At 40.9% G+C, this 23,255-nt stretch overlaps 1 protein-coding gene across 2 annotated transcripts in view; it reads right to left on the reverse strand.

The window, feature by feature from the left end:
• The window catches only part of nin (ninein (GSK3B interacting protein)), a 182,665-nt gene that overhangs the window by 62,831 nt on the left and 96,579 nt on the right, over positions 1-23,255 (reverse strand). For both annotated transcript variants that reach the window (XM_078562560.1, XM_078562561.1), the window contains exons 5-7: positions 12,623-12,665; positions 9,757-9,947; positions 946-1,086 (exon numbers count right to left, since the gene is read on the reverse strand). In XM_078562560.1, the coding sequence (XP_078418686.1) occupies positions 946-1,086; positions 9,757-9,947; positions 12,623-12,665 (375 nt within the window). The remainder of the gene's footprint in view (positions 1-945; positions 1,087-9,756; positions 9,948-12,622; positions 12,666-23,255) is intronic.

The raw sequence follows: 23,255 nt of genomic DNA on the forward strand, positions 1-23,255 counted from the left end.
GGTGTAACCATCTGCCCCTCTCACCAAGATCACCACTGTAGAAGCAAGTGAGAAAGAAAGTGTAGATCCCGAGGTATCCCCACTGGAGGGGGGGGGGGGGGGGTGTGTGTGTGTGTGTGTGTGTGTGTGTGTGTGTGTTTGTGGGACCAAATAATGAAGCTCATCCCACCCGCTTGTAGGAATTTTCACCTCAAATTATTAACTCCACCATTCCTCCCCTCCCCCTCCCACTGACAGGAATTTTAATCTCTGGGAGAAGACAGATTGAGCTCAGCATAATCAAGACTCAGTCTATCAAACTGTCTCACTCATACACTGAGTGTAGTTAGTGTTAATTCACTAGTTCACCCACCAACCCCAGAGAGATTATTATTAGGGCCTGGGAGAGGAAAAGTTTAGCTCACCTGATCTCCTCCCCTCATAAGAAGAAAACTGGGGCCAGGACTTAGGAAAGGACAGTTCATGATCCACTTCCTCCAATGAAATCTTCAATGCTTCTCCAAACTCAGATAGTTTCCTTGCCTTTGCTCCCCATTTCCCTCTCTCATCCTCCTCTTTCCCTCCCTGACCTCCTCCTTCTTTACTCTTTCACTTTTCTGTTCAATCCCTGGGCTCACTACAGATGATCTCGATGTTTCAGCAGGTACAAGCACACTCACACACTGAACTACATGATTCAGAGGCTTGCCTTTGGGAGTGATCAGAGATGCTGAACTTGGAAAGAACTGGTCAAGTAAAAACCCAAAAGCATAACATGGGGAGGTAGTGAGAAAAGACTTGTTGATCCCAATGAAAGGAGACCAAGTGTTGAGCGACAAGGTGATCTTCTTTTGGCATTTTAGTTAAACTAATGTTATTAAAAAAATAGCAGCTGGAAAGTTAGTACAACAGAATGCATTCAATGAAACCGCTGCAATACCATTCAATTGTTTGAGACTCAATTACCTGCTGGGAATGATGCCTCTTTAGTTGCCTGTAAGGAGTGGAAGCAGATGAAGGTGCTGACTTTTTAAAGATGCCATAAAGGAAATCTTCAAGACGCATTAAGCCATCTTGATCTAGTTTTTGAAATATGTCATCCAGAATCTATAAACGGAAGCAAGTGTTCAGAAACTCAATGCAACAAAACTCCAACATCAGTACTGCAGTGGTAGCAAACTTTTAAAAATTCATTCATTGGATATGGGCATCGCTGGCTAGGCCAGCATTTATTGCCCATCCCTAATTGCCCTTCCATAAGTATAAGGAAACTATAGTACTTTCAAAGCATATATCCAATGCCTATCTTCTAATTTATGTAAAGTCCTAAAACAGAATATCCAGATTTCAGATATTATATGATTCCATTTTATAGTATAATTTAATAAAATTCTGAATTTGCTCAGATAATGAAAATGAATGAAAATTATTTCAGTAGTTTATGTACATACATCCTGTGAATTTCTCACCAGTTAGAACTAACTTTCCTGATCTGATTATTCTCTCTTTTTTTTAAGAAAGGAATAGGATTATTAAAGCAGGAAGTAAGAAGCCTGTGGAAATTATGACCAGGACTTTGATTTAAACAATATTCAAACTTAATTATCTTAAAAACAAATTATTTTCAAAGAAAAACTCCCTCTACTTTAAGATTCGTCAGTGTACAATTTATTCCCCAGGCAGAGATTAGTGTTCAGATCTGCCAGCACTGTCCTTGAGCCAGCTCCTGGTAGTTTATCAGGCCTTCCAGGGATGATCCCCTCCCATTACTCCATTTTTGGGGTGTTGCCCCACCGATGGAACAGCAACCCTGTTTTGGGGAGTTATTGAGGACGAACCTTCATTTTGCTACTATAACACAATACATATTAACACAAAAAAATAATAAAACAGCACATTTTTTGCTGTGCTAGTATATGCTGATGCATCATTGATTTTTTTTCTTGTAAAATGAATGCTTTTATACAAATGGATAAATGTATCATGAAAATAAAACTAGGCACCATGTCCATTATTGAAGACATAGTGGGATCAAACAATCTAATGCAATAGAACATATAGGGCCAATTCCATAGATTGTACTTTTTCAAAATAAAATAGTATGAGAAATAGAATCTATGTTGGAATCTAATCCATAGAAAGGTCAAGAGTTCTTTAAGAAACAAAATAATCACACAATGTTGTAATAGATGCCTGCTCCAAAATAATTTGCAATGATATTTGGAGGAGGCAGCAAGCTGAAGTGTGAACATTTGTTGATAGAAGCAGATGTAATGTGTAGCATGTTTCTGATTGGCTTCCATATTAACCACTAGGGGGAGCCAACATTTCTACAATGAAAATAATATTACAAATGCAAACATTTTACGCAGCCTTTAAATTAAATCAGCACTTGGTTGTGTGCCTATGGAGGCTCTGTTGACAGTATTCTTTGTTTAATTATCCCTGTCAGATTATCATACAGGTGAATCTATTTTAACTACATGTTGTTAAGAAATCATTCTAGAGAAATTCAGCCACTATATTATGTTTGGGAATCAAATGACTGTGTTAAAAAGTCTCAGCAATAATTTGTTTTCATTGACTTTTTGGAAAAGTAGCTATTTGGTATGCTGATTTTTTACACCAATTTAAAACCAAATTGATTTTGAGGAGGTATACTTTTTCCAAGGTTCTAATCGAATAATAGGATCTCAATTTTTTATCCTTTAGTTCTCTGTTATGTATCCTATGAGTGGAAACAAATGCACTGTAGTATAATATTATATTGTCTATTTTGTTCCATTTTACAATTTCAAGCATTCACTGTAATCCCGATAAACTAACCTCATCACCTAAATTTGGAACGTGCTTCTTTGTCAATTGCACGAACAGAGGATTGCCTTATTTGCAGTGATCTGTGTACAGAGTTATAAGTAATTGATATACTGCAATGGACATTCTCTTGGATGGGCAGTTACCGCACATCCTGCCACCTCTCACTTTTCCACAACATGATCTCCATCACATTGAATTAGAACTTGTTCTAACTAAAACAGTTAATGAAGTAGAAATTGGTATGTATCGCAATAATTTTTTTCATCTGGTGCAAAGCATTACAATCTGCACAGGCACTGCTCCATGATTATATTCATGCAGCACTTCTTTCAGGTACTCTGGACAGCGCTTAGGCATTAGGCTATTTAAATGTGTAAATTAGGAGCCTGATGCCTGTTGAAGATCCTCATTGAGAAATTAGTTAGTGATTGTTTATGCTATGTCATTAATGTTAAGAGATTATGCTGAGGACCAATGGATAATTCTGGACAAACATTTGATACTCAAAGATACTGGACTTCACAAATATACCAAAAGTACAATTTGACTGTATGCAAGATAAGTTTTAGAGCTCCCAGGTTTCTAGACAATCACATGGATAAACCACTTACTTATTCAGGGTACCAGAAATTGTACTGGAAATGACAGGCAACCATCAGTGATTCAAAACAGTAGCTACCGGCTGGACTTTATTCTAAATGGACTTATCCAAATCAACACATTTGCAACAATGTGAGTAAAGGGAAGATCCAGCTAGTTAACAATACACCCTCCTAGTCAATGTTACAATGGCCAGAAAATCATATGCTTGGGCTGAGGAGCAAACCTCTGCTGTTTCTGGATTTTATGGTGTCCACCAACTTTGCCACCATCTTTCTGATTATAAAACTGATCCTGCACACCTCTTGCATCCTCATTCCCACAAAAATACACCAATCAGTGCGTCCTCCAATACTCCACCTTGTAAATGCTTCTGAACTTCATTCACTACACCTGTCTCTGAACTCGGACAATAGCTCGAGGCTCCAAGTTGACTCCATCTTATCAGAGTCATCGTTATCCCACTATGGGATTTGCGACTAACTCTGGACTCCCTCCTAATATCTCCTATCTATTTCCTATTTACCATCAGATTTTTATCTATCTTAATTTTTTTTAGTAACCTGGCCTATGTCACTTGAACTTTCCCAGAGTCCATTCAAGCGAGCATTTTGGCTGCTAGCTGCTCTGGATCCAAGCCCATCAATCTAATTCCAAGGTTTCTCTTTTTTTTCTTCTTTTCTCTTTACACCTCCTAGACCACTTTCTTTTATCATCATGACTCCTTTCACTTCTCCCCTCTCAGGTACTCTACCCTCCTAATTCCCTACCCCAACCCTTCAGTACTCCTTGACCTTAGTGCTGTCTTGCACTGTCCCAGACTTGGCTCCTTCTGAGATAAGCCTACAGTGTCCCTCTGTGTCTCTCTCGGCATTCCTATGAAGGCTCATCAAGGCACTCACCTTGGCTCATTATGAGCAGCAACCCCAATTGCCCCATCCCACTCTCTTGCCGAACTTTCTGCCTAATGTGTCCTTAGGGGAGTTATCTTGCCAATCTCCTTTCTGTTCAGCTTGCCTCTTCCACTGCTGACCCTGCCAATGGATCATCCCACTATGAATCTCCCTCCACAATGTCAATTCATTTGTGAACAGGGCCCTTGTCATGCATTAGCTTATTTTGGATGATTGTATTGACATGGCTTTAACGGAAACCTGGCTGACACTCCAGGTGTAAAAATCCCCCTGATTCAGACTTCAATTTATCTTTATTAATATGAACCTATGTACCCATCTTTCACTCTCAGTTTAGTTTAAAATAACTTTCTGGATCTACCTTTTCCATATCATTTTGTACTTTTATGTTACTTCTCATTCAACTTTTATCCAGGGTGAAGAGTCCAGGTGCCTCCAATCTTTCCACCATCCCCTGGAACTCGGGATCAGCCTTTACAGATCATCTCCCAATTAGCTCAATGGGCATGAATGCTTCTCTTGAGTCATGATGATAAGAATTGAAGGTAGTATTTGAGGTACGTTCTAACCAGAGTATTATACAGTTTAAGTATGACTTTCTCACTTGTACTCTTTGTCTTTGCTATATAGTTCAACATTCTATTTGTTTTGTTAGTTTGTTAGACTGCATTTGTTAGACATGTCAAGTCTGGTAAGATCTCTAGATCTCTTTGAACTTCCATTAGTTATTCCAACATCATTCACAGAGCACTTGTTTCACTTGTTGTTTACTTACGTGAAATTTTACACTTGTCCGTATTAAATTTCACCTTTTACTGTTCTATCCATTTACTTTGTTTGTTGTCTAGTTCCCCAGTTGTTTCCTCAGGAATAACTGTCTTCTTCAAGTTTTGAGCTTAATTAGTTGCCTTTAATGCATATGGTAGTTGACCAAATGTATTCTTAAAAGTTTAGGAACACCAAATTGTTGGGCTTTATACAGTGCACTTTACATGTCATTTCCTTAAGGAAATTATTCAGGCAAGATATACCCTTCCTGAGGCTATGGAGGCTGCCATAAGACTAAGGGCTGAATTTTCACTCCCGATTCGGGAGCCTGGAGTTGCGCCTGCCGCCCTCGTAAACAGTTCAGAGGCAGCCACCGGGGCTGCTGGGTGCGGAGGCGGGCTGATTAAAAGGCCCGCCTCAGTGCTCTGGGACTTTGTTCCAGTTGTAAAGAAAGCAGGAAAAGCCAAAAGCAGCTATAAAACCCCCACCCCTCACACATTCCCCATGTCCCATCCATGCTAACTCATTCTGCCTCATGCCCTCTCACCCACCCCAATGGCTCTTCATACCCTCCATGCCAGCCTATGTTCCTCTACCCACCTTGCATGGCCTCTGATGCCCATGGCAACCCATGAACCCCTACCTGTCCCCATGGTCCTTTACTAGCACCTATGCCAACAGTGCCAACTCATGTCAACCCATGACCCCCGACAATCCCCACGGCCCTTTATGGCCCCTAAGCCAACTCATGCCAACCATGCTCCCCCCCCAGCAGCACACACCACCCTTTGCACTTACACCCTACATGCCAACTCACCCAAAATCCACCGTGGGCAAACCTCAGGAGCCAGGCTGAGATGAAATAAAATAAAATTCTACGGGCAGAATCTTCTGTTCAGCAAGCTGGGGCGGAGCCCGCTCATCCACACGTAAAATGATGCGGGGTGATGTCGGGCATGCGTCCCGAAGTCATCCTGCGTCATTTAAATGTTCAGATCGGCGGGTGTGAAAGAGCGTACAAAGAACAAAGAAAAGTACAGCACAGGAACAGGCCCTTCGGCCCTCCAAGCCTGCGCTGATCATATTGCCCGTCAACTAAAACATTTTGCACTTCCGGGGTCCGTATCCCTCTATTCCCATCCTATTCTTGTATTTGTCAAGCTGCCTCTTAAACACCACTATCGTACCTGTTTCCATCACCTCCTCTGGCAGCAAATTCCAGACACTCACTACCCTCTGCGTAAAAAACTTCCCCTGCACATCTCCTCTATAGTTTTCTCCTCTCACCTTAAATCTGTGCACCCTAGTAATTGACTCTTCCACCCTGGGAAAAAGCTTCTGACTATCTACTCTGTCCATGCCACTCAATTTTGTAAACTTCTATCAAGTCGCCCCTCAATCTCCGTTGCTCTAGTGAGAACAATCTGAGTTTCTCCAACCTCTCCTCATAGCTAATAACCTCCAGACCAGGCAGCATCCTGGTAAACCGCCTCTGCACCCTCTCCAATGCCTCCATATCCTTCTGGTAATGTGGCGACCAGAATTGCACGCAATATTCCAAGTGTGGCCTAAACAAGGTTCGATACTGCAGCATGACTTCCCAGCTTTTATACTCAATACCCCTGCCAATGAAGGCAAGCATGCCATATGCCTTCCTGACTACCTTATCTACCTGTGTTGCCACTTTCAGTGACCTGTGGACCTGTACACCCAGATCCCTCTGCCCGTCAATGCACTGAAGGGTTCTGCCTTTTACTGTATAATTCCTGCCTGTATTAGACCTTCCAAAATGCATTACCTCGCATTTGTCCAGATTAAACTCCATCTGCCATTTCTCCGCCCAAGTCTCCAACTGATCTATATCCCGTTGTATCCTTTGACAATCCTCTTCACTATCTGCAACTCCTCCAACCTTAGTGTCATCTGCAAACCTACTAATTAGCCCAGTTACATTTTCCTCCAAATCATTTATGTATACTACAAACAGCAAAGGTCCCAGCACTGATCCCTGCGGAACTCCACTAGTCACAGCTCTCCATTCAGAAAAGCAACTTTCCACTGCTACCCTCTGTCTTCTATGACCAAGCCAATTCTGTATCCATCTTGCCAGCTCACCTCTGATCCCGTGTGACTTTACCTTCTGTACCAGTCTGCCATGAGGGACCTTGTCAAAAGCCTTACTGAAATCCATGTATATAACATCCACTGCCCTTCCATCGTTGATCATCTTTGTCACTTCCTCGAAAAACTCGATCAAGTTAGTGAGACACGACCTCCCCTTCACAAAACCATGCTGCCTCTCACTAATACGCCCATTTGCTTCCAAATGGTAATAAATCCTGTCACGAAGAATCTTCTCCAATAATTTCCCTACCACTGACGTAAGGCTCACCGGCCTGTAATTTCCTGGATTATCCCTGCTACCCTTCTTAAGCAATGGAACAACATTGGCCATTCTCCAGTCCTCTGGGACCCCACCCGTAGCCAGTGAGGATGCAAAGATTTCTGTCAAGGCCCCAGCAATCTCCTCCCTTGCCTCCCTCAGTACTCTGGGGTAGATCCCATCTGGCCCAGGGGACTTATCCACCTTAATATCCTTCAAGACGCCTAACACCTCCTCTTTTTTGATCTCAACATGATCCAGGCTATCTACACACTCTTCCCTAGACAAATCGACCGCTAAGTCCTTCCGGCTCAGGGAATGCCACCACCTCCACCCACAGGGAGCACATAACACTTCCTGGCAGACGTCACACTGGGCAGGCCTTAATTGGCCCGCCCACGTAAAATGGGGGCGCCAATCAGGGACCCGCGCCTGCACATCCCCCCCAATTGGGGGAAAAATGTTGCCCTAAGTATCCATTACAGACTTCACTATATTTAAAAAATACTCCCATTGATAAAAGCCCATTCAAAAAATTTAAATCCTTTCAAGTACTTAATCCCTTATATGTGTATTCATAGCCCCACATCTAAGACAGCTAATTTTTTTAACCACTTGGAGCTGTCAATCAAACTGTGAATTTACCGACACCCCACTGTGATGAGGCTGTGGAAGCAGTCAAGCAAAAATAATCCTATAATGATGGCACTTATGTCGAAAACAGTGGGTGCCAGGTTTGGGGGCGGGACAATCTGTTTCACGACAGTCGCATTCTGAACTCTCCATCTGTTGGAATACTGTGGTCCATAGGTCACATCACTTTTTTTTTATATGTACTGTCTCAGTAACTACTCAGAGGGAGGGATCGGAGTCAATCCCAATCTTATCCTCAGCTGACATGTAAATGTGCAAACTCGCAGCCAGGTTGCTGGACAGCAATTGCTTATTTTTTTCTTTTTCCCCTCTTAGCCCAGGAGAGTTGTGATAAAAAAAACCAAAAAAAAATCCCCCAAAAAAGATCAGCTGACTGACATCGAGAAATCCTGGATGTAGCCAAGTTTCACATTGCTCGGCACGTTTACTCTTCGCTTTTCCATCAATTTTCCAAGCCAATTGTCGAGTATAATACTTCAAATTGTCCAAAGCATATTAGCATGGTATATTCAATTTACATTTTCATTTACAGTTGTACGGGTGACACATCTATACAATAAAAAGACACAAGTGTTTTGAATTTTGAGATTTTGATGGTATCCTTCATCTCCAGATAGTTTCTTAATCAAAAATGTTGAAGTTTGTTTTTTGATCTCAATGGTACAGAAGGTAAATTTCAAAGGCTTATTTCACCATTAAAAATACTTAAATAAAGCAAGATGACCACGTATTACATTTCTCCACGACCCATTCCAAAAAGGTATTTCTGTGCACAAGGCACACAAAGGACTGAAAATAATTGACCGTATTATATGATGTAGGGCTTTTTAAACTTTCTTTTCAAGATTCAACTTGGAACATTTTCAAATGACATGCATTGGATATGCAATTTTAAATTATCAAGTTTGTTATCCTACCTAAAGAAGCAAAACGTGTCAATAGTTGTTTTTAAAACTTCTACATCTACTCTTTATTCTTACAGCTTTTGTATCACTGCAACCGACAAGGCTCCACTGGAAACAATTAGAAGGCACATTGAAAAATTTCTCATCTAAACACACAGCAGGAGGGATATTAAAGTCAAGCAATGCATTGCTACAGCACACAGAAAAAGACCTTGGGCAAATCACAGAAATATTCTAGCATGATTGGTTACTAAAGCTACAATGTGTCCTAGTTTCCAGCGCATTTCAAAAAGAAATTCTTTCGTATTTTTGACTGACATTGTGCAATTCATTAGAATCAATATAAAGCCACATTTGATCTAAGCACACGGAAATTCAATGAATTGCTGCAATGAATTAGAACTCCTAAGTCAAGCATAGTCCTAATCAGCACAGCATACTCATCAGCATACAGCATTTATTGGTAAATTAACTGCACAATTAAGAAGATCCAACTGAATCCAAGTGCATTTATACTTCAGATTTGAAAATATGACTGAAAAAAATATACACTTCACAGATCACCCATAAAAAGTGTGATACAATCTTTTACTATTGCCTGATTTTAATGCAACATTTATAATAATTAAATATTTTAAGCTGCTCATTATGTCATTAAAATATAATTTGTCTTTCAAACTCAATATTAACTGGCAGAAAAACAATTCACAATCAGTTTCAACTAAGGTAACCTCACCTCTGCATCTACATTCTGAAGCCCACACTGGTCACAAATGGAAATCAGCTCTTTGCTACTCAGGTAACTGTCTTTGGTGACTCCAAGCTCTTCCGAAACCGCTTGAAGTCGTTCTTCAATATCCTTGAGGTCAGCGCCAAACACGGTCTGGGAGGTGTTCAAATCATCGGGGTTCCAAAATCTCAACTGACCTGGAAAACAAATATCGTTTTTCTAACGCCTCATTATATTTTGGAAAGATTGATCAATGAGGATAGCGGCATTAATAAGCAACTACAAAAATGCTTTTAGAAGAAAGACAGTAGCATGGATTGCTCAAGGAAACCTATTTGGACACCATTACACATGCATGATAATGACCACATTTTCATACACCAGTTAATAGGTTTTAATTTTCCATTCCAACACATTCAATTACTTCTTATTTGACAATGCTATTTATTGTTTTCAATGGCATTACAACCCAATAGCTACCATGAGGCAAAGGCAATTTCAGAAGAATCAAACGTTGAGAAAGTTAGTTTACTGTATGACTCCTTCCTGGATGATTCACACACTCTACCGAATAGAATATCACTACAGAGAAAATTCAAAACAACAAAGTGTGCTGCCACTATCCACTTCAGCATTCTAGAAGATTGCCATGACTTGTTAACACTGTCCACTCTATTAAGAAATGTTGAACTGGATTATAAAAACTGAGATCTGAATATGGGAATTGTAAATCTAAATTTGGCTTTTGTTTTAAACCAGCTTGTCCCAGTTTGGCTGAGGCTTATGTCAAGTCATTTCAAGAACTGTTTCTTTTTCAGTCAATTGCTCCATCTAAGCAATAGGCAGGTAGTGACAGTTTACAGTTTTATGTTTGCATCATCATGCGTATATACATGTGGAATCCGAATCTGTAAGAATTAGGTGAAGCAATTGGTTGAGACACGAGCATTTCTTGAAGTAAATCTGAGTTGGGCTGAAACAAGGTGAGAAAAATTTAAAGCCAAATATAGGCTTCCAATTCAATATTCACATTTCATCATCAGGGTTCCCATTTCTTAATGTAACTGTTAGTCTTAGTGCAATATTCTGGCATCATTAATCACCATTATCCATGTGAACACTGCCATAATGCTTCATTAGTAAATGAAACAGGTTCCTATCTATGGCAAATTACGTAATCTCAGAGTGGCAGAGGCACAAAACTGGACTCAGCATCCCTAGGCCACAGAGGAGAGAAATTCAGCCAGAGGTCTGATTCCCATTCTGACAAGTAATTCCTGTTGAGAAGTATGTGTATGGATGTTGGATGAGGGCAGGTTTCAACTTTGCTGTGACACCCTAATGGTGATATAGCCATGATGGCTTCACACAAGAGACAGATGGATTGTTGGAAGGGTGATTCAGAAAGGAATCAGAAGGCAGTGACAAGAGGAAAAAAACCTTCCCACTCCTTTAGGGCACCCGCCACCATCATCATGTGAATGAGCAATATCACACACTGAGTAATTGCAAGGAAGTAAAAATAACCAAGTTAGGTAACGTCTCCCTCAATGTTCTCTCTCTTGCTGATCCTTCCCCTGAGTTCTTTCACAGGGCTTACCATTTCTGCTCAATAATCTATCAGAAGTCAGGAAGTCACCATTTACACTTGCAGAAAACCCATTACCTTTCAAAACAAAACTTCCCACTTCTCACATCAGCTATCTTTGTTTCTCAGATTCAAACTGTTGACCGATGCTGAATGAACCACAGTTCAGTGCTGTGGATTCATTTCTAGCAGGAGATAGGCTTATTACTGGCCAAACCCAACTAAACTCACGCACCAATCAAAACGAGGAGACTCTCCAATTAAGTTCCTAGAATCCTAAGCTATCTGTTAGAAGGGACTGAGGGTCATCAGATTTCTGTATCTGTTGATTTACTAGCAGGCTATTCCTACTGCTGCTCTTTGAAATGATTCTACTCTTTCCTTGGGTATCTGATACAGTTTTTCATAAGTTAGGACAGACAGTCCTTGGGAGTGTGTCAGCTGCCCCCTCACACATAGAGAAATGTTTGTATGCAATGTTTGCAATGCACCAACCATCCTATATCCCTAGTACATTAACATGAAAAGTAACCACACTTTAAAGTAAAAGACATGCCAGCACTGATTTTCCCAAATACCTGCAAGATTTCTGGGAGACAATGTGCCCGATATTTAGAGGGAAGGAGGGAAGGTGCATCTAAAACACAGGTACAAGGAGGTCCTGTTATATTAATGATAGGACCTCATTAATATTTTCTCCTTCCATTTCCCACTCAGCATTCAACCAATTTGATCATAGAATCATAGAATGGTGATAGCACAGGTAGTGGTCATTCGGCTAGTCGTATCTGTGTTGGCTCTCTGAAGGGGCAATTCACCTAGTGCCACTCCCTTGCCTTCTTTCCGTAGCCCTGCATATTCTTCCTTTCCAGGTAATAATCCAATTTCCTCTTGAATGCCTTGATTGCATTCCAGATCCTCAACCACTCACTGCATATAAAAGTTTTCCCAAAGATTTAAGGTAATTAGCAAAAGAGGCAATGCAAACATGAGGAAAACCATTTTCATACAGCGGACAGTTGGGATCAGGAGTAAGTTCCCTTGCCCAGGAGTGCTTAGGCCCTGTGATGCTCTACTTTCATCTCAACTGAGCCCAGTTAATTCAACAATTAAAGCTCAAACTCAGGATCTTCCTGGTCTGTACACTTCAGCTACTTACAGCAAATTGACTGAACTAACAAACAAGCTGATTTTTAAAAAAAATACCTAAATATATATCTTTAAAAATGCTAAACCTTTCAGTATTTGCAAGGTATTTTCTTCAAGTCTGTAGCATATTCTTACCTTCGGCTTCATATTCTTCACCTTCTGTGGAAGCCTTCCATTTCTAAAAAAACAGAACCAAGTCAATAATTTGAAATTTCATTTATATTCTGACTTAATCAAAAACACAATTTTAAAATGTGTCAACATCACAGAACCCAGTGACAAGAAGTAAAGGATAATAGGACAAAGCCTTTTTTACATTAAGGACATAAGAGAAGACTAGAAATCTCTAGTCTTGTAATATTTTTGTAATATAAATTGAATTTATATAGTGGTTTTCACATCCTCAGTACTTCCCTAAGCACTTTAGAGCCAATGAAACATCTTTTTTGAGGTGTAACTGCTGTTGTAAGAAAAATGGCAGCCAATTTGTGCACTTCAAGTTCCATAAACAGTAATGAGACAATGATCAGTTAATCTGTTTTAGTGATGTTGATTGAGGGATAAATGTTGATCAAGATGTCAGCAGAACTCCCCACTCTTCTATTAATATAGCCAAGGGATATTTTATATCCATCTGAGGAAGCTAACAAGGCCTTGGTTAATGTCTCATTTGAATAATGGCACCTCAGATGGTGCAGCACTCCCTCAGTACAGTAGTGTAGTGTCAGCCTAGATTATGTGCTCGAATCCATGACCTTCTGATCCAAAGGTTACAGTGCTACCATTGAGTCTTGGCTTAACACCTTAAGTAAAAAGAAAAGGATGAGTTACAAGAGTATAATAAAAACAGAAAATGCTGGAAAAACTCAGCAGATCTGGCAGCATCTGTGGGAAGAGAAACAAGAGTTAATATTTCAAGTCTGTATGATTCTTCTTCAGAGCATCCAGCACCCGCAGTATTTTGCTTTTATTTTAGTTACAGGAGCGTATTGCATTTAAAAAATATTAATGAGCACTGCAATTTGTAGGACTTTTCCTGAAGTGTGTGGAATGGCACCCAGCACACCCTTCCATTTGCAATTCTTGCAGGGGTTCAACTGCCAAGTGCGCAATAGAAACATTCACTATCAGGAGGCAAAAGTTAAGCAAGTCTCCCTCATCAGCTGGTTGTGAATCTCAGTTTAGCAGGAAGCTGTGGATGAATTTGCAAAAAAGCAGTCTTTAAGAAGCAGCAAGTGTAAATGGGAGAGGGCAGACACCCAAGATTTACTCGCTAAACATATAAAAGGTGCAACAATATTACAATACAGAATGGGACTCCATCAAATAGTTGTGCAATGGCAGTAAACCAGAATGACGATGTATCTAAATACATTCAATTCTCTCTGGAGTCCAGGTAACTACCTACCTGGCGTTGGTACAAATCATTTCAGGTTTGTTATGATTAGATTCAATTTCAGATTCAAGCACAGTGATACTCAACGCATAATCTTAGCCAGAGTTCCTTATGCTGTTTTATCAATCAATTCACCAAAAATGGCATAATGGAACTCAATGTACAAACATATGAAGGGTATTTTTGCATGGACCCCTCAAAGTTATACCACAAAAACATAAAACATTTTTTTGATATAGCAAGTGTTGTTATAACCTTCCCTTACTACCCTGAAAGCACTTGTTAAAATATTATGAATTGTCCCTTACGAGACCAATTATTTTCAAGTTAACGCTAGTCATAAAACACCATTTTTTTTTTAGATTAGCCTTCATTTTAAGGTTTTTCTTTAAATGGATCCAGTTAGGAAATAAACTACTGAATAAATCAGCGAGATATAATTATGTGGGGCCTGCTAAAATACCAAGCACAGACATGATTCAAATGCAGAATTCAATGAACTTACTTATTGGGATTCACTGCATTTCAAAGTCAGAATATCAAAGCTTTTCTTATTGATGATGTTCTAAAGACAAAGAAGGGCCTCTAGCTGATTCTGATTGTAAAGAGGTGGCTTCTCGGCCAAGCCACTTCATTATGGTTGCTGCTTGCATTACAGTAGAGTCACCTGATCAACTGGAATATATTCATCTTTGATCTGAACATATACAAGTCCTAGAGTTAAATTCAATATGCCCTACATCTAGGCAGTCTGACAAAATCAGTATCAGCCAAAAGGCAGATAGTAAACTAGATAGATTGTATCCTTAACAGCAGCTAGTACAATATTGCGGTCTATGAAAGTGTGCCTATAAATACAGGGTTCTGCAGATGGGCACCCATCTAATTGAAAATAGAGGCAACATTCAATCTGCATGGTTTCCATAGAAACAGGATTAAATATAGAGGCTTTAAAAAATTGCAGCAGCTGGTGGAATATTTCAATTACACTGTTACTGAGCATTATCTTGGTTGGCAATGTAAAAGTTGTAAAATAATCTGAGTGCTATGGTACTTTCCTCCATTGACATACACAGCATTAATGGAACCTGGATTGAGATCATGATTATTTGCTTTAGGAAAATAAAAAGCACATCTAAATCCAATGAAAGAACTAATTTTGTGAATAATGTTACTCTATTATTCAGTGCACTGGCTAAAAGGTGCACTCTCCACACAACAGGGCACAAATAAATACTGTACAGAAAACTGCTTTGCTAATTTGGACTATAAATGAAACATTTAAGCAAGTTTTGAAATGACAAAAATCATACACTACTTTAGCACATATCTTTGTAGTCATAATCATTTCACTTCCTGAATTTCGCTTCCTGAATTTTAAACTACAACATGAGGCAGTGGAACTAATTGAAATACCTACGACAACGATTGTATTTTGAATGGCAAGTTGTGTGGATGAGCATTTAGTGCAATGGAGTATAATGTGAAGTTTATCCCATGCATGGAAAAAATGTCACTATTGCTTTGATAACAGTACAATGTGATCAACCTCCCAAGTACCTAAGTTTCAACATAGTCTTGCAGACCTTGCCATGAACACATGCAAATCTATCACAGCAGAAATGCAAGAACTGGCCAGCAGTGTATGCCATGCTACTAATGAATCAAGACCCTAATTTGCTTTGCAAGATTATTATACAACAAACTAAATAGTTAGTTTATTTTACTTAAGTGCTGGCCAGTCCACATTTACTGCCAATCCTTAGATGTCCTGAGAAGCCTTCTTATTTTGTAGTGACTGTTTTTACAATTGATTGCCGTGCTAGACCACTTTAAAGTCAACCACACAGAGGGGGACTGGAGTCACCTGCAGCCTAGGCTGGACATTGGTCATAGGTATAAGTAACAGGGTTCCTTTCCCTTCAGTGAACCCATTGGGATTTTATGGCAAACAAGCAGCTTTCAAGTGAAAAAAAACCAATTCTGGCACTAATCATAAATTATCAGATTTATTAAATTCGATTCCACAACTTGCCACATTTAGGTCTGAACTCATGATCTTGTATTGCGATGTCTTCTTAACCACTACACTACCATAGCATTTTTAAAATTAATTGTACATCGTGTTGTACATTAAATAGAATACAAGCAAATGCCATATTAATTTGCCATTAGTTTTTCTGCAAATTGCTAACTTTGTACCACTCTTCCTGTTTCAGTGCCTTCTGTAAATTTGACAACCTTGCATCAGTTTTGGTACACAGATCATTTATATAGTTAGAAATAGCAGGGATTCAAAGACTGAGATCATGCAGTATTCTGCTCAATACCTTTAATTGAGTTGATATCAAACCTCTCACTTAGATATTTATCAAGTCCAAATTCCATCTTTCTTTTAACAAACACTTCTTTCAATAAACACTTTGCTTCCTTGGACATAGCTACTTTGCAAACAAGTGTAGAGGGAGGATATGCAAATAATGCCAGATCAGAGTTTCAGGCTTAATGTGGCAGGATCGCACCTAAATTAGGGGGAAAGAGGGAAACAGAGAATAGGGAGAATGAGGCCAAAAGCAGGATTTGCACTTTTAATTTATACTTTTAAAAGGTGGGGTGTCGAGGGGGCGGGGGGGGGGGGGGGGGTGGTGGGGGAACAGAATTGGAGAGATTACTGCAGAGGAAACCAGAGCCCCCACTTTGATAGATCACGGGAGCCATTTAGTTGATGGTTATTTATTTATTTTCCTCGCAGCGCTTACTCGCACCAAATAGTAAAAAGAGAAACAATGCTGTTTTCCCGGGAGGTGGAGAGAAAGAGAGAGAGAGAAAAATCTAACCAACTTTCAATGTTTCCTTTACAAGTAAACTTAATAGTCCTAATGGTGGGACTGTTGATTTTCTAAAAAGCCTGCTGGCAAAGATTTTTTTCCAAAAAAATAGTTAAAATTCACAATTTACATAATTGGTTTGCTATCATCATTCAAAAATGTCTGTTCAATAAACACCATGAATGATAAATGCACAATGACTGAACTAGAATCTTTACTTGCTGAAATTCAAATAGTTCACCAATGCCATTCAGCATCACTATTGCTCTTGGGTATTTGGCAAGAAGCATTCAGCATCTGTACTTTGATTAACACAGATCAGCTCAGAACTAATTAATTATATAAAAGTGGATTAAAAATTTCACAAAGCCAGGAACAAAATGGCTCTGGCCTTCGAACGTCAGGAATGAACTCATACTGGCAGGGGAACTATGTATTTTAATGTCATGTAGGGGCATTTTGTGCATGATCAAGAGAACAGCTTGGCTTGATACAAGTCAGTATTTATTGAAGCCCGTGTGGAAGGCAGAGCCTTGCAAATACATTATTCAGATGGACACATGCACAGCTGAACCAAGGAACAGATGGCACAGTTTAGTATTCTAGACCACATCTTTTGGACTGGAAAAAAGCACATGCTACATTTGCTATTGTTTACTTGTCATAGCCTCTTTCACCCTTTATGCATAAACCGACCAACTTTTTGCACTTCACCATCTGTTTCATAGAAACAGACCCTTATTCATAAATTAAGGATACCCAAATAACTGTTACAAAAGTCCAGCCTTTGTCAGCATCTCATTAACATAACACTAAAGACGCAAAGATCAATGCATCTAGTATAATCACATCAATGTTTGGAGATAAGGAAAGAAGCTGAGGGCAGGGTTTTCCCTTCGTCAGGCAGGCGGGCCCGGGAATGTCCACGAAACGGACTGCCGCCCACAATCGGGCTCCGGTCACGATTTCACGCAGGCTGACCAATTAACAGCCAGCCAGTGTGAAATGCCCGCTGAGAGCCTCAGCGCTGCTGGGGTGAGGGCAGGAGGAGCGCAGGCGCTGAAGTCTGCGTTGACACTCACTGAAAGCTCCCTGAAGGCACAGAGCTGCCTCAGGGAGCTGAAGATTTTTAAATTGAAAAATAAATATTCTACAAATAATATAAACATGTCCCCACATGTGACTCAGTCACATGAAGAGGGACATGTTAAAAACGATTGTTAAAAAAATTTTATTTTAAAAAATTTACTGTTTGAAACCTCATCCCGCCCGTGAATGAGGTTTCGCAAAAAATGCGAAGGCTGTCTGGCCTATTTGCCCCGGGCAGCTAAAAATTCTACTTAATTGCTTGCTTAAGGGCCTTAATTGGCCTCAATTGTTGGCAGGTGCGCTGTCCGCCAACCGAAATATTGCACGAGTGCGCGATGACGTCGAGACGCTCGCCCGACATCATGGCGCATTATTTTACTCTGGATCGGGTTGGGTGGCGCCTACCCACGGGACGAAAAATTCTGCCCCAAATATTTGTAACCTTTAACATCTTTACTTTTTGGAAAAACATTGTGAATACACACCTACACTTTTTGAATTCACAATGAATTTAGAATTGTTGCATTAATACCCTATCTGTATTCCTGAGCAAGGGAATGCACTGCCAGAGAGTGAGCATGGTGGAGTCAGGTTCAATCGAAGCATTCAAAAGGGAGAAGGCAGGAGAATGGGACGAAGTGAATTGCTCATTTGGAGAGTTGGTGCAGACATGATGGGTCAAATGGCCTCTTTCTGCACTGTAACAATTCTGTAGCTCTGTGAATATCATGTTGGTTGTATAGTTTTACAGTTGCTTATTTGGACCAGGACCCTGTAGCTAATTCATGAACCAGCAAGTTACAACATTAATCTCAGGTTAGTCCATCTGCAAATTGTAAACATCTTAGCATTTGGTTAATAAGAGATCATCCCAAAAGATCAAAAAGACTATATGCAAATGTATAGCACTCAAGAGCATTTCTCCATTTAATGTAAGTATGAATATTAAATCATAGGTACACCAGAAATATATGAATTTAGAGAAATTTATATTAGGGAGAAAGTTTTTGTTGCATTGAAAACAATGCAACTTTATAAAAGCTGAGTGGTGCAGAATGAAAGTGTATGGGTCTGGTGTAGAAATGAACCACTACTATGCTAAACCATGCTGAAATAGAGGAATTAAAGTGGCCACATGATTAATTTGAAGCACAATTTGTAATATGTTTGAGGCACCGTAGATCCACAGCTTCACAAGTAATTTTCAGTAGCATTTTCTCTCTCCACAGATGCTGTCAGGCCTGCTGAGTTTTTCCAGCATTTTCCGTTTTTATTTCAGGTTTCCAGCATCCGCAGTATTTTGCTTTTATCCTTACTTTTATGTTCAATTCCTTTCGTAATGAAGGATAGCATTCCATTAGCCTTCTTAATTACTTGCTGTATCTGCATACTAACTTTTTGTGACTCATGTACTACAATACCTAGATCCTTCTGCACCTCAGAATTCTGCAGCCGTTCTCCATTTAAGTAATACTCTGCTTTTTTATTCTTCCTGCCAAAGTGAACAACTTCACATTTTTCCACATTACACTCCATTTGGCAGATATTTGTCCACTCACTTCAACCTATCTATATCCGTCTACAACCTCATGTCTTCTTCACAACATACTTTCCTGCCAATCTTTGCATCATCTGCAAATTTAGCTACCAAGCCTTCGCTTCTCTCATCTAAGTAATTGATGCAAATTGTAAAAAGTTGAGGCCCCAGCATGGAACACAGACAACATCTTCACAAGCAATCACCTTCATAGGAATATAGCTGTACTATTGGAGCTGGGATGTCACCTCTACATGAAGACAGAGAAGCAAAATGTCTTTCTGCAATAAAGAGTTATTTTTTACGAAAATATCATTCAAGTGAAAGGTATGAGTGCTGTACCCTAATTTTCTGGAAAGCAGCTTCTGTAACACTTAGAATGTTGATTTTCTTATTTACTTTTGTTTCCATATTAGAAAGTAAAGGAATATGACAGTTTAATGGTTATGTTTTGAATCAGGCTTAATCCAATTCACTTCTGCAGTTCAAACTGGAGTGTATTTTCAGATTAGCCACTTTGGTTAAAAATATCCATTGCAGCACAGAGGTTGCACATCCTTAAGGGCCAGTATGAGTTGCCTTCCTCTTACATTAATAGAAATAAAATGGGATGGGCTCTGTTACCGGTGTGTGAATCCCTGCCTGATTTTCCTCTCTGTGCTTCTCCCAGAAAGAACTCTATACCTAGGTGGTAAAGATGCAAATTTACCCAATGTATGGCAGTAAACCCTTGGGAGAAAAAAAAACTATCCCATCCTTAGATATGTAACTCTTTCGAGTTATCAACAGATCGCATGTAACCCTTTCGACTACATTCACAGTTCTTGGTTTCCGGGAGTGGGACATGAACCCACAACCCTCTGATTCAAAGGCGAGGGTGCTATGAACTGAGCCCACTGACACCTCCTGAATCTTTAAAAAACAGTTCAAAATAGTTCCAATTAGTACCTGCAACAGGGGAGGCAATGAGTGCCCTGCTTGCCTGTGAGAAATTAAGGCCCTTAAGAGGCCAATTACTGTTCACTTAACGAACTCCCACTACCACTGGGGTTTCGCCTGCAGTGGAGAGAGACAATGTCAAGTTTCTAGGTCACCAGGTGAAACCTGGCGGACTAGTGGCCGGGCAAGGGGTGGAGGCCTCACTTTTGGTCCTCCCACTCCCACCAACGTAATTCTCCCCTAAGGTTTTCCCCTCCATCTGCCCTGATGGTCCCCAAACCCCATCCCCCTTGCTGGGGCCTGCCAGCCAGACACCGGCAAGACCCCAGGCTCACCTTTCACGCTGACTCCATCACAGCATAGCTTTCTTGGTGACTGCTGCAGTCCTAGCAGTGGCCACCCCTCCCAGTGATGCTGCAGGGACAAGAGCTGCCAGCCATTTGATTGGTTGGCAGCTCTCAGAGGTAGAACGTCCCCCCAGATGGGGGCAGAAGGCCTGCCTCAAGCCAATTAAAGGCCCAACAGCCATTAAATGGCTGTGGGGAGAGCCGGCCAAGCAAAGGTGGGCTCGCTGTGACTTTTATTCAGGAGATTGGGGACCCCACCCCCAGTGTAAAATTCAGGCCTTTAAAGGCAAAGATCCTGCCACCAAAATCCGTGGACAATAGAGCCAGCAGCGCCACAGGGAATGGTGGCCATTGCTGGGATTGGAGGAAGCCTGCAGCACCAGAAACAATGGAGGTCCCCCAATACAAACCAGTAGCGGGGGCTCAAAGAGACCTTTTAGGCTGGCTCTGGTGAGGGTGGATGGGGTTCAGTGTGGGGGGGGGAACGGAGGTCTTTCACTGGTGGGGCCCTTCGTGGGGCATAGGATGCTCAATCAGGAGTCTAGACACAACATAGAAAATAGGAGCAGGTGTATGTTATTCAGCCCTTCGAGCCTGTTCCACCATTCAATATGATCATGGCTGATTCTCTATCTCAACACCACATTCCTGCTCTCTCCCCATACCCCTTGATGCCTTTACAGTCTAGAACTCTAGCTATTTCCTTCTTAAATATATCCAGTGACTTGGACTCCACTCTTTTTTGGTGGTGAATTCCACAGGTTCACCACCCTCTGAAGAAATTTCTCCCCATCTCAGTCCTAAATGGCCTACCCAGTATCCTGAGACTGTAACGCCTTGTTCTAGACCCGCCCAACCAGAGGAAACATCATCCCTACAACAGTCTGTCCAGCCCCATCAGAATTTTATACATTTCAATGAGATCCCCTTTCATTCTTCTGAACTCCAGTGAATGCAGGCCTAGTCGACCCAACCTCTCTGCACACAACAATCCTGCAATCCCAGGAATCAGTCTGGTGAACTTTCTCTGCACTCCCTCTACGGCAAATATATCCTTTCTTAGATAAGGAGACCAAAACGGCACAACTTTCCAGTTGTGATCTCACCAATGAAGGCCAAATCTGCAGGCTGCTGGGTATAACTGGTGGCCTGCCCATGGGCATGTGCCCTCCTCCCCTCCCCCCACCAACCCACCTACTGGTAGGACACCAGCATGGTGAGATGAGGCCCTTAAGTGGCCTTTAATTGGCCACTTAGGGGTTTAGCCTAGGGGCAGAAAGGCCAACCTTGACCTTCCCCGTCACTGGCTGAATCGGGGGTGGGGGGGGAATTGGGAAAGCAAAGGGCTCTCCACTCTGCTGATTTCCACCTAATTATACGGCCCCCTTACCTCCCAGCCCACTCCTAGGGGTGGGGCTTTAAATTCCAATATTTGCAGATTTGAAAAATGGTCAGAAACAGGGCCAATTTCGAACAGAAATTCGCTGTCACTAGAGAACTATTCAGGCTAATTAACCTTGTTGTAATCCTAATAACAATGAATTAAAGCACACTGGACTAATAAATTGCTTGTTGTATTAGCATATCTAGTTCAAATTCTGCACAAACACTGTTTCTCTAAAACAGGGTAAAAACAATTAAACTGCATGTTGTTTGTTCTTATTAATATGTGAATGCCAAGTCAAAACAGCATGAATCTTAAATCCTGAAATTAGGGGATTACACAGAAATTAGTTATGCAGAAAGTTGACATCAAATAAAACTCATGTTTAAAGGCCTTGATTAGCAGACATGCAGAGTATGTTGGTGCACTCAAGCAACACATAAAAATTTGGAATTTAGATGTTATATGTCCCATTCAAATTGGAAACACTATGGGCTGAATTTTGCCCTTGGCGGGCAGGCTTGGCAGGGGTGGTCAGGAAGCCAACCGCCGCCTGCGATTGGGGCCGGGCTGCGATTTCATGCTGGTGGGCCAATTAAGGCCCGTCTAGCGTAAAACGCAAGCGGCAGCGCTCAGCGTTGCCTGTGTGTGGGGGGTTGGGGATGGGGTGGGGAGGGAAGAGGGGAGAAGGACGAGCAGGGAGAGCGCGTGAGTGAGTGCTTGAAAATCTCTGAGGCACAGAGCTGCCTCAGGAAGATGAGGTGTTTTAAAGAAAATAAAGATTTGAAAAATGTAATTAAGTATGTCCCCTCATGTTACTCTGTCACAGAGCAGGGACATGTTATTAATTAAATTTTAAAACTTTTATTTTATTTTATTTGCTTTTGGAAACCTCATCCCGCCCGTGGATGAGGTTTCCAAAAAAAATGCAAAGGTCGCTTGGCCTTTTCGCCTGCCCACCAACCAATAAGGTTGGACAGGCAGTGAAAAATTTAAGTTAATTGATTGTTTAATGGCCTGAACAGGCCTTTTAACTGCAGACTCTGGCGCGGGTCCGCCAACTGAACTATCGCGAGACTGCATGTTGACGTTGGCATGCTCAGCCAACGTCAACGTGCGTCATTTCACGCTCACGCGGGTCGGGCACACACCCTACCACTGAGCTAAAAATTTTGCCCTACTTATGTGGGATTGAGGAGGAGAAAATAAAAACGTGAACAAGAAAAACCATTGGATGAAATATTTATA

Source organism: Cetorhinus maximus, chromosome 18 (genome assembly GCF_964194155.1).
Source record: "Cetorhinus maximus chromosome 18, sCetMax3.hap1.1, whole genome shotgun sequence".
NCBI lineage: Eukaryota > Metazoa > Chordata > Chondrichthyes > Lamniformes > Cetorhinidae > Cetorhinus > Cetorhinus maximus.